The 15,266-nt window shown below is 36.8% G+C and overlaps 1 protein-coding gene across 7 annotated transcripts in view; it reads left to right on the top strand.

Annotated features, from left to right (window-relative positions):
• The window catches only part of NCOA7 (nuclear receptor coactivator 7), a 152,801-nt gene that overhangs the window by 97,085 nt on the left and 40,450 nt on the right, over positions 1–15,266 (top strand). For 6 of the 7 annotated variants that reach the window (XM_036903886.2, XM_036903890.2, XM_057489285.1 and 3 more), the window contains 2 exons: positions 2,218–3,263; positions 3,923–4,091. In XM_036903886.2, the coding sequence (XP_036759781.2) occupies positions 2,218–3,263; positions 3,923–4,091 (1,215 nt within the window). The remainder of the gene's footprint in view (positions 1–2,217; positions 3,264–3,922; positions 4,092–15,266) is intronic. The other variant, XM_036903891.2, reaches the window with a different exon arrangement.

The following is a 15,266-nucleotide window of genomic DNA, read 5'->3' as shown; positions in this document are numbered from 1 at the left end:
TGGCTCCTTACATGCTGAATTTCTTTCAAAGTCGTGCCCTATTCCTGCTTTGGTTGCAGGTGTAGAAAGACTGTTCAGTCTCATGAACAATATGTGTACCAGTGAACAAGATAGAATCTGTGAGCAGAATCAGTGTGAAATGAACTTAGTATGACTTCAGAATTCCATCAATTGTTTAGAAGTTAAAAATCCCTTTAAATTTCATTCCTAAAAGTTGAATGGTAAAACAAGAAGTACAAATTGTCTAGCTGCAATATACAAATACTTTTTAAAAGTGTGTGTGTGTATGTGTGTGTGTGTGTGTGTGTGTGTGTGTGTGAAATTTCTCCATCCTCACCCTCAGACTTGGTATTTTTTCTGTATTTTTTATCACTCCAACTGCCACAGAGAATAGGAAGAGAACAACTGAAGAGATCATTGATCATCATTAAGGATCTGGCTGAGTCTAGAAAACATTAACAATCGGGCCAGTTGGCACCTGTGTGTACTCGGCCCCATGGTGCTTGGCAGCTGCAGTGCAGAAGAAACAGATGGCTAAATAAATCCCAGCTTGGATTAGATACAAACAAGAAGGGAGGGGCAGACATGGTAATATAGGAGGCTGATTAGAGTGCAGATATGTTCTTTGTGAGGGTCAAGCTAGGTAAAGAAAGAAGAGATGAGAAAGGGGCTTGGAATTTCATAGAAGAAAGTTTTGCTTATTAACCAAGTATGTGCAGAGCTGTTTCTTTGTTGGACTTCTTATAGTCTTCAATACGCCAAATTAGATTTGAGGTCCTAAAATGGAAATTATGCCACATTACACTAACTTATTTGACTCTGGGATTTATTATCTCCTGGGATGCTAGTATTGTGTAGAACATTTTTACGACTGCAGGTTCCTGTAGAACAGACACTTGTCACGGTAGTTTTAGAGCATAGGGCATTAGGGGCTTACTGAATGCTTATTGAATTGAAATTAATTATGCATTAAAGAGACTTTTTAAAGCATTTATCAGAGCCTAACTGTTATGTATGCTGTTATTTTCTATTGGATAAAGCATGGCTGTTCCATGTAAGTGATTTATTCACAAAATAACTTTGGGGGGACAATCTTGTAACTTAGAACTTCCTGGTCCTTTGTTGTTTTATTGTCATTAATAATTTCAAAGCCAGAATAATAAAGTATTACCTGAATATGATGTAGCCTTTTTAGAAAATAAAATTATTTCTGAAGTCTGAAAAATATTAGTTTTATAAAGGGTTTTTATCTCTGTTTTAACCTAGTTTCAATAGTAAGGTAAGTGAAAATATGGGTTGCTCAAGGTATTTCCAGTCATAGTTTAAAAAGTATCTTTCTTGACCATTTATATTAAACTTTGGAAAACATGTTTAATCAATATTTTTGTGTAATTGAAATCTGGGTAGTAAATCATCTGTTAGTAAGGAAAAATAACTGACTGTAGCCCGGGACAGTACATTTCACCCGATAAACCAATTGCTCATTGTCATAAAGTAAAATGATACTGTTATAAAATGAAAGAGTTAAGAAATTAAACCTAAGAAATTTAAGTATTATAAGACTTATTTGATTTACTTTTCTATAAATTTTTAACAAAATGGAGCAGGTGCTATATGTCTACAATAATAGTGGAAGCTTATTCTTGCATATCTCTCAGGAGTAGAATGATGTCTGTTAATGGAAGCATCAGATCTTAAGCCATGAGACTCAAAATTAGGGTTTGGGGTCAGTCACTTTAGAGAGCTTAGTTAACTGAGTAGCTACTCAGTCAGTGAGTCATTCAGAATTAATGCAGTTGGTTTTTATTCTCTTTTATGAAAATAGTCTTTTGACTATTTAAGGTATTTTAGTCCTAGTACTAAAATATTTCCTTTCTTTCATGAATATCAGAAATATCATTTCATCATTAAAAATCTAGTGGGTAACATCTCCACTTTCATAAATGGCTTCAAAAATCATTCATGTACTTCTAGTAGGATATGCAACTTTCATGGTTCTTTGTTTTACCACTTCTTACACTTGATTTGTGTTTCATTTTGAAGTCAGTTTCTTGTTTTCATTTCCTGATTCTGAAATCATTTGAACATAAATTTAATTTGCAATATATTTATGTTTTAGTTTTTGGTTGGGTTTTATTTTGGTCTTTGCCTTTCCTCCATTTTGTTTTTGGTTTTGTTTTAACAGTCCATGTGCACCCACCATTTTTCCCCCAACAGTGACCTACCTCAGGATCTTTGTCCTCTGTACAGGCCTGGAGAATGGGAAGACCTGGCTTCAGAAAAGGATATCAACCCATTCAGTAAGTTCAAATCTCTCAACAAGGAAAAACGGCAGCAGAATGGAGAGAGGACCATCATTTCAGATTCCAAATCAACAAGCACTTTGGAGAAGTCAACAGAGTACACATATATGAAGCCCCCAGACAGCTCTGTGTCAGGCAGTTTAAAGAAACTGGAATCCTCTACTGAGGCAACCAATGGTTCTCCCAGAGTGACCAAGGTCTGCAAGGAGCTTTCTGATACTCACACTGCATTTGAATCTATAGCCAAAGAAAATTCCCTTTTAGGGGAAGATGATGACTTCGTTGACTTGGAAGAACTTTCTTTTCAAACTGATAGTGGACTAGACAAAATAGACCCCTCCAAGGAATGCCTTTCTCTTGACACGGAAGAGCTAAGGAAGGCTAAGTCACAAATAGTCGCCTCTGCCACAGAAATGCAGGTGCAGTCAGCCCTGAATTTGTCAGGACCCGAGAGTGATGCTGAACTGAAGGGGGCCCTGGATTTAGAAACGTGTGAGAAGCAAGATATAATGCCAGAGGTGGGCAAGCAGTCTGGTTCCCCAGAAAGCCAGGTGGAAAACACGCTGCATATACATGAAGATTTAGATAAAGTTAAACTGATTGAATATTACCTTAATAAGAACAAAGAAGGGCCACCATTATCTGAAAACTTTCAGAAGGCAGAATTAAGTGATGGCAGAAGTATTGGGCAAGTGGGAATAGACATCACCCTTAGTAGTTCTCTTCCCCAGGCAGGTGATGCCCCAACTGAGGGCAATAAAGAGCCAGATAAAATGTGGGTGAAAGACAGAGCACCCCTCCCACTGCAACTGGCCTCTTCTACAGAAGAAAACAGGAGTAAGGAGTCTTTAGACTTCTCTTCAGAACCTACGCTGGTCAACAGCTGTGAAGGTGCACAAATGGATAATAAATCTGAAATTCAGTTATGGCTATTAAAGAGAATTCAGGTACCCATTGAAGGTAAGTTATTTTTCTTTAATATCTTTATATTCTGTCTTCTGGTTGGCTTTCTGAAACTTGCACATGCATTAGCAAACATAGTACAATTACTTGAGAACAATGTTTTCTCAATAGAGCTTATCTTTACCTGACACATTAATTGGGAAAAAGATTAGGTATGCTATCTATTTTGGAACTTGAACTATGACATAGATGACATTTTGAAAGTAATTTGCTTTTCTTTTACTCTTTCAAGTAACTCCCCTTTTTACCATGAACTTCTAAATCTAAAGGAGTTTGAAATGTTTTTGTAGATAACTCAGTTCTAAACTGAATTGCCATATGGTGTGATTGAATCCTGGGTTGCCATCCTCTACATTCTTGTGAATTGTCACAACTTCCCACTATTTGCTATTGTGTTGTTTTTTATGCTGTTTCCAGGATGTAGCATCTCATGTGATGTGGAACACCCTGAAACTTTCAAAGCTTTTTCCTTTTGTGCTAAAGAGGGTCTGAAAATTTTAATTAGTCCTCTAACATGATGGTGATGTATGTTTCTGCCATATGTTTTGACTTGCTATCACTAAGTGGGGATCAGATACTAATCTTTGTAAGTTGATAGACTTCATTATCACCAATATTGTCAATATTGAGGAAGATTTTTTTCATGTGTGATTTAGATATACTTCCTTCAAAAGAAGAGAAAAGCAAGACTCCACCCATGTTTCTGTGCATTAAAGTAGGAAAACCAATGAGAAAATCCTTTGCCACTCACACTGCAGCCATGGTTCAGCAGTATGGCAAACGAAAAAAGCAACCAGAATACTGGTTTGCTGTTCCTCGGGAGAGGTGAGTGTGGGCTAAAATGGAAGATGCTGGGCAATGAGATTCTAATTGCATCTCATTTTTTTTAATCTTAAAATACTTATTCTTGAATAAGAGATTTCTCTTAACTTTACATTTTAAAATGTCTAGAAAGGTATTTTTTGAGTAGCTTTCTGCTAAAGGGTGGTTTCAGTATAGCAAATTTGAGGTCATCTTCATGCTGAACTGCTTTTATAAGTTTCTACCCAAGCAGTATTTTAAATGAAGGAAGATTTATACATTCTTAGGTACCAGTAATTAGAAGTGCTTTTCTGTTAATAAAAAAGGAATATCATGGAGCAATTCCAAACCCCTCTAAGTGCAGTAGAGAGGCATGTTGTCATTTTTAAAGTGCTAATATTCCGGGTAACTAAAGATTGCTTTGGCCTTATGCAGGGAGTGTGACTCCCTATGACAGCATCATGAGACGTGCGCCCCGAGATCACCTGGGCGGGTTCTAGGGGCTGTGCACCTCTAAGGAGATTTGTATTTTTAAACTGCCAAAAAAGCAGTTTTATTGGTTATATTGTAATCTAGGATAGCACATAGAATGGCATAGAAATTCTTCATTAGTACATCTCAAAGGACATCTTACAATATAAATAATTAGGAAATACTATTTTTAGAAAAAATTATGTTTTCCTTTTTTATGTGTGGTAGAAGAAAAATGTCTTTACAGAGGCCTCACAATTCATTTTCAAAATGGCAAAAACCCCACATTTTTCCTCTTCCCACCTAGTCATCGAACATCATCATCTGAGCAGACCTTTTGGCTAACGGACCTGCTGAGAACATTACACTCAGCAAGCTATTAATTTTGATGGTTTCTTTTCCCTGTGTTAGACACAGACCCACATTAGCATGGTTGTTAAATGTAATTTATGTTAGGTTTATGTGATATACTTCTCTACCTATTCCTATAACCCCCTCCATACCTCACTGAAACTTTAAACTAGGGATATGGAGGAGATAAAACAGAAAATGTATCTTTTATTATTTAAAAATATTTTCACAGAAGCAATATAAATTTCTGAAGCTCTGTTCAAATCCAAGTTCTGGAATCAAATTTCACACTGGACATTACCTTAGGGATGAAAGCCAATTGCTAATTTTTTAGGCGAGGAAAATAGCACTGAAACTTTCAACCACACTGTGGGTAATGGAGACTTTCCGGGTCCACCAGAAAAATGACTTATCAATATATCACTTTTTCTCTGGAAAAACTGTTTATAATGTAAAGAAATTGTTTTCTGTGTCTGTTGTTATCTTTAATGATATTGTGTGCACCAAGGACCATTCTAGAATAAGTATAGCAACCCCACATGTACAGTTATCTTAGTGTCATTCTTTAACCCAGAAGAAATCTGTGATGCTGAAATAGTGCTTCTCTTTGACCTCTTACATGAAGTTTTTGTGAGCTTTTTAAAGTAGGTCACTTGTTGAATTCCATTATATTTTATCTTATAGTGTCTGTGACTTACCTGCCTTTGGTTAACCTGACATAATTAGTTTTCTTTCTTGAGCTAATTATTAATCAACCAAGGATTTTCTGGGAAGCATTATATCTCAATGTGTTAATGATAGATTCTTTTCTATAGATGTTAGGAACTTTTTCTTTAATTCTTCCTTTATAGATTTTGTATGTAGGTGTTAAGAATCTTTTATTTCTCTTTAAAGTATTTCCCTGTCTACTTATCCTAACGGAGGCCACATTTTAGTTTAAGGTTGGAAAAGATGGAGCAGTCCTACAGTTAATTCCTATCCTGAACTCCAAATGCACAGTAAGAAATAAGAAATCATAATTTATGAAGATCTTTCAGACATAAGGTTCAACAAAGTCCTTAAGGAGCTAAGAAGTGGCATGCAGTGTTTTCCTCACTCTGAAGATAATTTTGGGATTCCCTTGGTAATCAAACTGAGCATTTTTTCTTGCCTTTGTTTACCAGATCCTTACATCCATTAGAGTTTCAGCAGCAGAGTGAAGTCAGCCTGGCAGTGGCTCCCTTTCTAGGTTCGAGTGACCTCTCATAGATTTTCAGGATGTGACTGCTTACTCATTGGCAGGTCTCTGTCTCTTAATGCACCAGTGCCCCTTGTCACAGGAGATTAGTATTTTGATACCGCCATAACCTCACAACTGTGTTTTGCTGTTCTTCTCTATTATCCTATACTTGTTTAAAGTGTTTCTTTTTTTCCTTTTTTGTTGTCATGTACCAAAACATCCCTTCTTCATTTACAGTGTGCTCTATGGCTTCATTAATGCCATCCCAAATGAACAGTTTACAAAGTAAGAAAATGGTGAGTGCAGAAGGCAGGGGGAAGCAGTGATGGGAACCTCCACATAGACTCTATTTATCTGCTTTGTTTTTTATGTTTTTTCCCCTGGTAATCCTTGGTCTTAAATTTTAGATACTAGAAATTAGAGCTGTGAAGTAGTTAAAAACTGCCTAAGTACTTCAAAATAGTTTTGTTTAACTTGGTTGAAGTTTTCAGAAGGGCTGAGACCTCCACGAACCTAGGAGAGCTTGTGGTTTCTTCTTGCACACCTGTGTGCCACTACCTGAGACGTGTGCACATTTACTGAGGATTAAGTGCATGTCAAGCTTAAAATGCCGCCCCCCGAGCTCCATTGCAGTTTGCAGAATTAGGTATACTTATTTTGCATCAGCAAAGGATAACAGTGTGGTGCTTGGGTGATTTGCGAAGTGCTCAGAGGTTGATTTATAAACCTGAGACATTCAGGCTCTTCCTAGTCCCACTCTTGGTGCTGATTCAAACATGCTGACCACGAATCATTTCATCTTATTTCAGTCATCTCAAACAGGATTTCTCTTCCTTGGCACGATTGATATTTTGGACTGCACGGTTCTTTGTGTGAGGGGATGTCCTCTGTGTTGTAGCACATTTAGCTGCTTCCATGGCCTCTACCCATGAGTGGCCAGTAGCACTTCCCCAGTTGTGACAACCAAATGTGTCTCTGGACATTGCCAAATGTCCTCTGAGACAAAATCACTTCACATGAAAAACTGCTGGTCAAGTATTGGACCATTTGACCCAGGCCTATATGCCATTCTGAAAGTGATTGTGAGCCATACCAGCCAAATAATGTAGGCATTCAACTACTTAACACTTGTTTGTACTTGATTATATTTGTAGCATTTATGCATCTGCAAATACTTTATTTCCTTTACTAAACCCTATTTCTTTGGTTTTTAAACTTATTATTAATCTATAGTTTTATATCTGTAGAAGCAACACCACTGCACCTAAAGAAATATTTTATCTGGAGGTAGTCCTAAAATGATAAGAGTATACAAACAATAAGGTTGATGGTATTGGCAAGCATTTATTTTTGCACCTTCACTTTGCACAGGCTTATGCTAGAAGCTTTTGGAAATTCAGGAAGACAATACGTGCCCTGTCCTGGAAGAGGCATAGCATCTTGGGCTGCCCTGCTCTGGCCAGTAGAATAATGAGCCACAGAATCAGGCAGTGATGGAGGAGAATCCTGAGGAACTGTGGGCTCTAGAATGGGACACTTTATCCAGTTGGAATGTAATTTGTTAATTTAAAAAATGAGTCACTGTATTAAGTAACTAGATCATATGTGAACAAACACTTATTAAGAATACGTATGTCTGGGTGCAGGTTTAGATAAATAAGACATGGACTCTACACTGAGGAGCTTAGGAAAAGCTGTTGAAATTGTGCCTAGCACTTTCTAGAGACTTAATTATGTGATTGTATTCTATAGATTTGGATACTGCTCTATGTAAGAAATATAGTTGTCTTTTGTTTTACTTAATATTAAGAGATTTCCTTTTTTAGAAGGAATAATTCCTGTTCAGACTTCCTCGTCTCTTAATGATTTATGGTCTCAGTCTCTGAAATGAAGTTTTCAGAAGTTATAATAATTGACTTCATATTATCCAGCTTTTAAAATAAGTTGGTAATGGAATTCAGTAGCAGGAATTATGTAGAATTTGCTAAGTCATGCATAAATGGTAAATCCAAGCTGAATTAATTGTTTAGTGTAATTTGTGTAATAAGTAAGCTAATAAAAGGAGGGTTACATAAGGGGAGAGGAAGAGCCTGTAGGCAAATAAAAAAATTTTTTAAATTTGAAAATAATTATGCCAAGATAATTTTAATAGCACTTGAACACACAGACATGTTGTCGGGGGGAAGGGGAGCAGAATCTTTTGCAATTTACTTTTTTCACCATTTAATACGTTAGGCACATTTTCCATGTCAAATAGTGTGTTATTATATGTATATAAACTATATAGTTAGCACTACTATTAAGTTCTCTTATTGATTTAATCATGCTCCTGCTTTAGGTATTAGGTTGTTCTAAATTTTTTGCCATTATAAGCAGTGCTATTTAAGCATGTTTGTAAAATTGTTCAGATAGTCAAGTCAAAAGGATCTGTTTAAAGGCATGTGAATGTGTGTGCCAATTTATACACCACTAGCATAAGAGTGCCCTTTTCCCCACAGGCTGGCAAATCTAAGTAGTAGGAGTCTTTATGTTTATCAGTTTGGCTGATAAAAAAGGAAGCAAATATAGCTTTGAAATGTTTTATTTTAAAGTTGAGTAACTTCAGTAGTACCCTGAGGATTTTTATTCTGCATGAATCCTTTAATAATAAAAAAATTACTTATACCGTGATATACAAATATATATATATACTTAATAAAAATTACTTAAAATACCATGTTTGTCTAATCAGCTTCTAATTAAGATCAGCAAGCCCTTTGAATTATATTAGATGTATTTTGTGCCTGCCCACATTCAGAATAAATTCATCATGTACTAAGTTGATTCTGTTTTAGAAAACATATTTTCCTTCATAATGTCAAGGATAATGGAAATTCCCAAGAACTTTATTAATAGTAGGGTTTTTTGTACTTTCAAAATTGAAATGAGTAATGCATCCACAGCATGTGGGTATTTAAAATTTTGTTTTTTAAAAAGTACCGTCCGTGTCATACATGTATTTCTCAGAGCCAATTTCTGTGAGAATAGTAGTACTGCCTGTAATATATGTGTGGCCTTCAGAGTTATCCATGGTCACCTACCCTCCACACGGTCAAGACCTTTTAGAAAGGGTGCCTTTTCTTTAGGCCAGCATTTGCCCCAGAGAGACTCAATGGGAAGCTCTTCCCATGGCCAAGTAATAGGTATTTCATAGTTAACTAAATTCTGTAGGTAGTTTTCACCTCTATCTGGAGTAGAGCCTTATGCTCATAGTTGTTATTCTCTTAACTGAAATACTCTCTTTATAAAAATTTCTTAGTTTTACTTTCTGTTCTCTACTATTTTTCCTGGTACCAGTATAATAGAATGTAATTGATTTTTTAAAATGTATCTTTAATTACATTTTAATTCTGTGAGATTACTTGGATTTCCATATGTATATTTACATACTATTATAGTTTTATCTGTTGGTTTTAAATTCTTTACTTTAATAAATGCAATTTGGAATTTATTTCCCTTTTTCACATTTCTGATAGTAGCAGCCATACATATGAAAACTAGGTATGTAACCTTTCAGCCATCAAAACCATAGTGTATGGTTAGGGGTGACTGACTAATGGCAGATCCTAGGCAGGATCTACCCTTTATCTATCTTTGTATCTTTTATCTTTCAGAAATGTTCACACTTAGTTTTGAAATAATTAGTGTAAAGCCTGAAAATAATGAGTCCTGAGCTTTCCATGATGTGCCATTTATCTGAAATCTTAGTCATTTTAAACTATGGGTCTAAGCTGCCTTGGACCCTGATATAATTCCAGCAGCTAAACAGCAACTTTATAAAATGCATCAAATTATTCTGATTGAACACATTCCTTAGAGATGATGCTCCAGTGATATCTTTACCACCCAGAGCAGGATCACCACTTTTAAAACCTCAAAGGGGAATAACAAATTAACTCACCAGGCCAACTATCAATTTCCCCAGTTCTAAGTCAGAGATACCTAAGAGGGCAGGCATGGTGCTCAGTTGGTGCCCTTCCTAACTTTGTCCTAAACATGGTACTTTAGATGGTACTTTGCCTAGGTTTTCTCACTTAATTAATACTCATGATAGTTCTGTGAGGCATGTGGTGGTATTTCATATTTTATAAATGAGAAAGTGGAACACAATTGTTTTCAACACTCAGATTAGCAAATAAAAAATCCAGAATTTATACTCAAATCCATTTGACTTCAAATCTCTCTCCTAACCAGACACCAGAGCAGGCTGAAACTATATTAATCTTACCCTGTATTAATTGTACTCTGTATTTGGGCAGACATATCACTGAAATGGGGGGTGGAAGAGGGGTACTCAAAGAAAAGTCATTTCCTGGCTCATGAAGGAATGAGCATTCTGCAGCATACCCCATTTGTTCACCTCCTTGGATGTTGCTAACCCGCTGTCCATCTGGCTAGGTGCAGCTCAGCAATTATAGGGAGAGGCTATGACTCATACTCAATGGATGATACTCCATGGGGGCTCATTAATTGAATTAAGGTGGTCTAATCACTGTATGGAAATAAAGGACAACTAAAATATCCTTTCTCTGATAATAGATGTTTTAACTTAGTTGCAAGCTAATTCTACTATTGGCTCATTATTAGAATTAACTTTTATGTGCTACAGTGGTTATCTGGCCAAAAACAAGCCAACACAGAAAAATTCCACCTTCTGAAGCCAGTATCACAAGGTCCAGGTACCTTATTTTACATGACTCATACCCTGAACACAGTACCTTGAATCTAAGCTGCCACTTACTATTCTCTAGTTCCTCCCTTTAAAATGTATTTTGGAACTTATGGCCACAATAATCTTCTAAATAGACATTTTTATCTTGTCATATTGTCACAGAAAAAATATCTTAAGCCCTCAGGATTAAAGTCTAAGCCCCTTCTTCATTTTTAGAAGTCCTTTGCAGACTGGCCTATCTTTCTAGTTTTTCCTTCTTTGCCTGAATCTGCAGCTTTACCGAGATTGGTCACCTTACGGGCTTTGTCCTGTAAATCTAGGATCTTTCTAACTTAGATCCTTTTAAAACTGCTGTGTTCCTGAACTTTGGTGGTTCCTCACTTTCCTCTATGTGTGCAAATCTGTTCCCCCAAACAGTTCACCCTACAGTGATTTCTCCCTACACTAGCGATTACTGTCCTTTCCTAGTCTACACCTGATTGGTAAGCAGCTCACAGGCACAGAGACATTGAGGGAGGAATCAAAGTCTGGCACCTTTTCCCTTACAGAAGCAATCTCAGTTTCTAAATTCAGAAATGTTGACTAAAGCCTGTGCAGGAATGTATTCTGTTTCACAGATAAGAAACTATAAAGGTAGCATAGAATTCAGGGCTTAGATCAATGGGGGCCAAACTTAGCTTTGCACTAAAACCACCTAAGAGCCTGTAAGCATACTGAGTACCCAGCCAGGAACTTCCCTGAACATCTTGACGCTTTGGATTTGGATTAGAATGCTAGGATCTATTAGGCAGCCTCCATATTGTGACAATCAAAGGGGCATTATTTTGTTCTTATTTAACGTTCTGTAGCATTTGACATCACTGAACATCACCCATTTCTTTGACATCCTCTTCCCTTCTATCAACCCTTCCCAGCCTTTTCTTCCTGTTTCCTCATTAAATGGTACCCCTTAAATGACCTCTCCTCACTACATATACAATTGCCTGCACCTGATTATTTCTTTCTCATATGCCAGTCATTTCCAGCTATCTTCAGTCTAGAACTTTTCTACTCAAACCCAAACACATACATCTAGTAGTCTTCAATGTTAGGATTGATCCATGAATCAAAGTCAAGACAGATCAAGCCCTAAATTGGGTTTCTTCTTTCCACCTTTGTCCCTGCCACTGTCCCCACAGCTCCGGCCTCCTGTTTCTCCATCATAGTAACTGGTACCACCAGCCATTCAATACCCAAAGCCAGAATGTGGGCATAATCTCACTTCTCAGTCATCTCCCTACACTGGTCAAACAATCACCATGTCCAGCTTATTCTATCCATTCAACATCCCTAGGATCTCTTGCTCCCATTCTGCCCCTTCAGTGGACAGCTGGCCGTGTTTCCATGTTAAGAATGTGAATCAGATTTTTTGGCTGGCTTGCTTGGGATGCCCGACATCCCCCAGTTACCTGCCCACTGAAATGCATATAAAAGTTTAAATGTTACCTTTCAGAAACATTCCCCGTCTGGTTTAGATGTACTGTACTCCTGCCTCTGTCATAGCACTTCACTCTTGTATGGATGTGGACTACTTGTGGCTTTTTTCCTATTGGACACACCTTCTGAGGACAGAGACCAAGTCTTAAAAACATCGTGTCCTCGAAACAGCATAGGTGTGCTACATAATATACTCCAAAATGTTAGTTGGGTGCATGAACAAATTAGCCTATAGACTCATAGATAAAAATGTTTAAAAACTTATTCTTTATAGTTAAAGTGATGCATAGATTTTACATATTTAGAAAAATGCAAAACAAAAAGAAGGGGGAAAAGCTCATAGTTCATTACACAAACTACAATTTATTTTCATTTGTGTAGCCCGTTGGCCTTTTTTCCTATGCATGGATTAATAATTGTGTGTGTGTGTTCATACACACATATACATACAAACACATTCACTACTTTATAAACTACTTTTACTTAAAAGTATCTTTCTCAGGCATTTAAAATCCTATGCATGCATTTAGTGAGCATGCATTACTTTTCTAATGAGAAGTAAATTCATAAGAAAGAAAATTGATTTTCTTATTAACTTTAATACAATGGGAAGACATCCAAATCCTAAGGACCCTGAAGACTAAACTCTTAAGAGCATTTTCCTTACAGAAAAAAAAAAGGAATTAAAGGAATCACAAACTGACCTAGTTTTCTAGCATGAAATTTTTTATCATAGTTAATGCTGAATTTTCTGATCAAAATTCACCTTGCTTTTAATAGGATCAGGGCTAAATGAAATCTTTAATGACTGTTAGTGCCAAGACACTTGAATAGTCTTTAAAGTACTTTGCTTTCTACAGCAGCTTAGACTGTGGTTAGCCAAAACAGGTTTATTTCAGAATAGGAACCCTCCAAAGCACACCGGTGTACTCTGCTCTTATGTATGTCTGAAGGTAAAAATGTGATTAATAAAAAACAGAAAAGGTCTCCAAACGAATCCCTGAAGGAATTATCTTCTCTCTTTGTATTTATCACAAGTTTTAAGTTTTGGAAAACTACTGAACCAAATATGAGTTACAGGATTACTAGTCATTTATGTCAATATTGTCACTTCTTTCTTTAAATACCTTACAAGGTTTTGAAGTGATACTGCTTCCTCTCATTCTTTTCCTGGTCATTTTACTTTTTGTTTCATTAACTTAAAGTTCTAGAAATTCATCATCAACTTCGGAGGCACCCTACTAGGCAGCCACCCTTCAGTAACTTCAGTAACCTGCTTTGGCAAATGCCTTGAGTTAATCAGTGACTAATAGCCAGACCTAAGCTCAAGAAAAAAAATCCGCCCCTTTATAAGTGAGCTCTTCACTGTGGTGGCTGTGTTTCCTGTGGGAGGAGTGAGTGCCAACACTTCAGAGGATAGCTTGTGGCCTGTTTCTACTGCAGAATAATCAGCCCCTGCCCATGGGTGCTGCACAGTGTTTGGGAGTAAGTGTGCAGAAACAGTAATTATTGCAAGCCTGAATGCCTGCAGGAGCCTAACAGAAATGGATGGTGGGAAGCTCAGGGGCCAGTGTTACCACCTGCTCTAGGAAACAGCTGGGGTGAGCTCTCTCTGTACCTCCAACCAAACGTTGCTATGTGGGAACATGAGCCTGGTGTTACCCATCATCCCATCTTCTTCAAAGAAATTGAAATACGAATTATGTGTGCCAGATCTCTCCAATTTGTATTAGCCACTGTTTAATTAAAAAAAATAATAGGAGTCCAAAAAGAATGTATCTTTTTCTGAGTCTGAGCTATCGGCTGCCTGCCGCAGGCCTCCAGTGTTGACATTAATACAAACTTCTGGCTTTTACTTATTTTTGAGCAATCCTGTTTATAATTATAACTGTTATTTTGGCCAATGATTATTATTTTTTTTTTGTAGATAATTATTTTTTATTGAAGGGTAGTTGACACACAATATTACATTACATTAGTTTCAGGTGTACAACATAGTGATTCAACATTTATATACATGATAATTCTAGGTACGAGCTATCACCATACCAAGTTGTTACAATATTTTGACTATATTCCTTATGCTATACATTACATCCCGGTTACTTATTTATTTTACCATTGGAAGTGTGTACTTTTTTTTTTTTTTTTTGTGAGGGTATCTCTCATATTTATTGATCAAATGGTTGTTAACAACAATAAAATTCTGTATAGGGGAGTCAATGCTCAAGGCACAATCATTAATCCACCCCAACCCTAATTTTCGTCAGTCTCCAATCTTCTGAGGCATAACAAACAAGTTCTTACATGGAGAACAAATTCTTACATAGTGAATAAGTTACATGGTGAACAGTACAAGGGCAGTCATCACAGAAACTTTCGGTTTTGCTCATGCATTATGAACTATAAACAGTTCAAATATGAATACTCATTTGGTTTTTATCCTTGATTTATATGTGAATACCACATTTCTCTCTTTATTATTATTACTTTTAATAAAATGCTGAAGTGGTAGGTAGATACAAGATAAAGGTAGAAAACATAGTTTAGTGTTGTAAGAGAGCAAATGTAGATGATCAGGTGTGTGCCTGTAGACTATGTGTTAATCCAAGCTAGACAAGGGCAATAAAACATCCACGTATGCAGAAGATTTCTCTCAGAACAGGGGGGGTGAGGTTCTAAGCCTCACCTCTGTTGATCCCCAATTTCTCACCTGATGACCCCCCTGCAACTGTGCCTGTCTTAGGTTGTTCCTCCCTTGAGGAATCTTACCCGTCTCTGGCTAACCAGTCATCATCCGGGGCCATACAGGGAAATGTAAAGTTGGTAAGTGAGAGAGAAGCCTTATTGTTTGAAATGGTTAGCTTTTTATTTCTTTGCATATTTATGCCCTGTAGCTTCCATGCCCAGCATTTGTCTTGAGGTGTCTTTACCACTTGGAAGAATTATGATACTCGGTAAATTTGATATG

Source organism: Manis pentadactyla, chromosome 12 (assembly GCF_030020395.1).
Source record: "Manis pentadactyla isolate mManPen7 chromosome 12, mManPen7.hap1, whole genome shotgun sequence".
Taxonomy (NCBI): domain Eukaryota; kingdom Metazoa; phylum Chordata; class Mammalia; order Pholidota; family Manidae; genus Manis; species Manis pentadactyla.
This window is presented reverse-complemented; position numbering and strand designations above follow the sequence as displayed.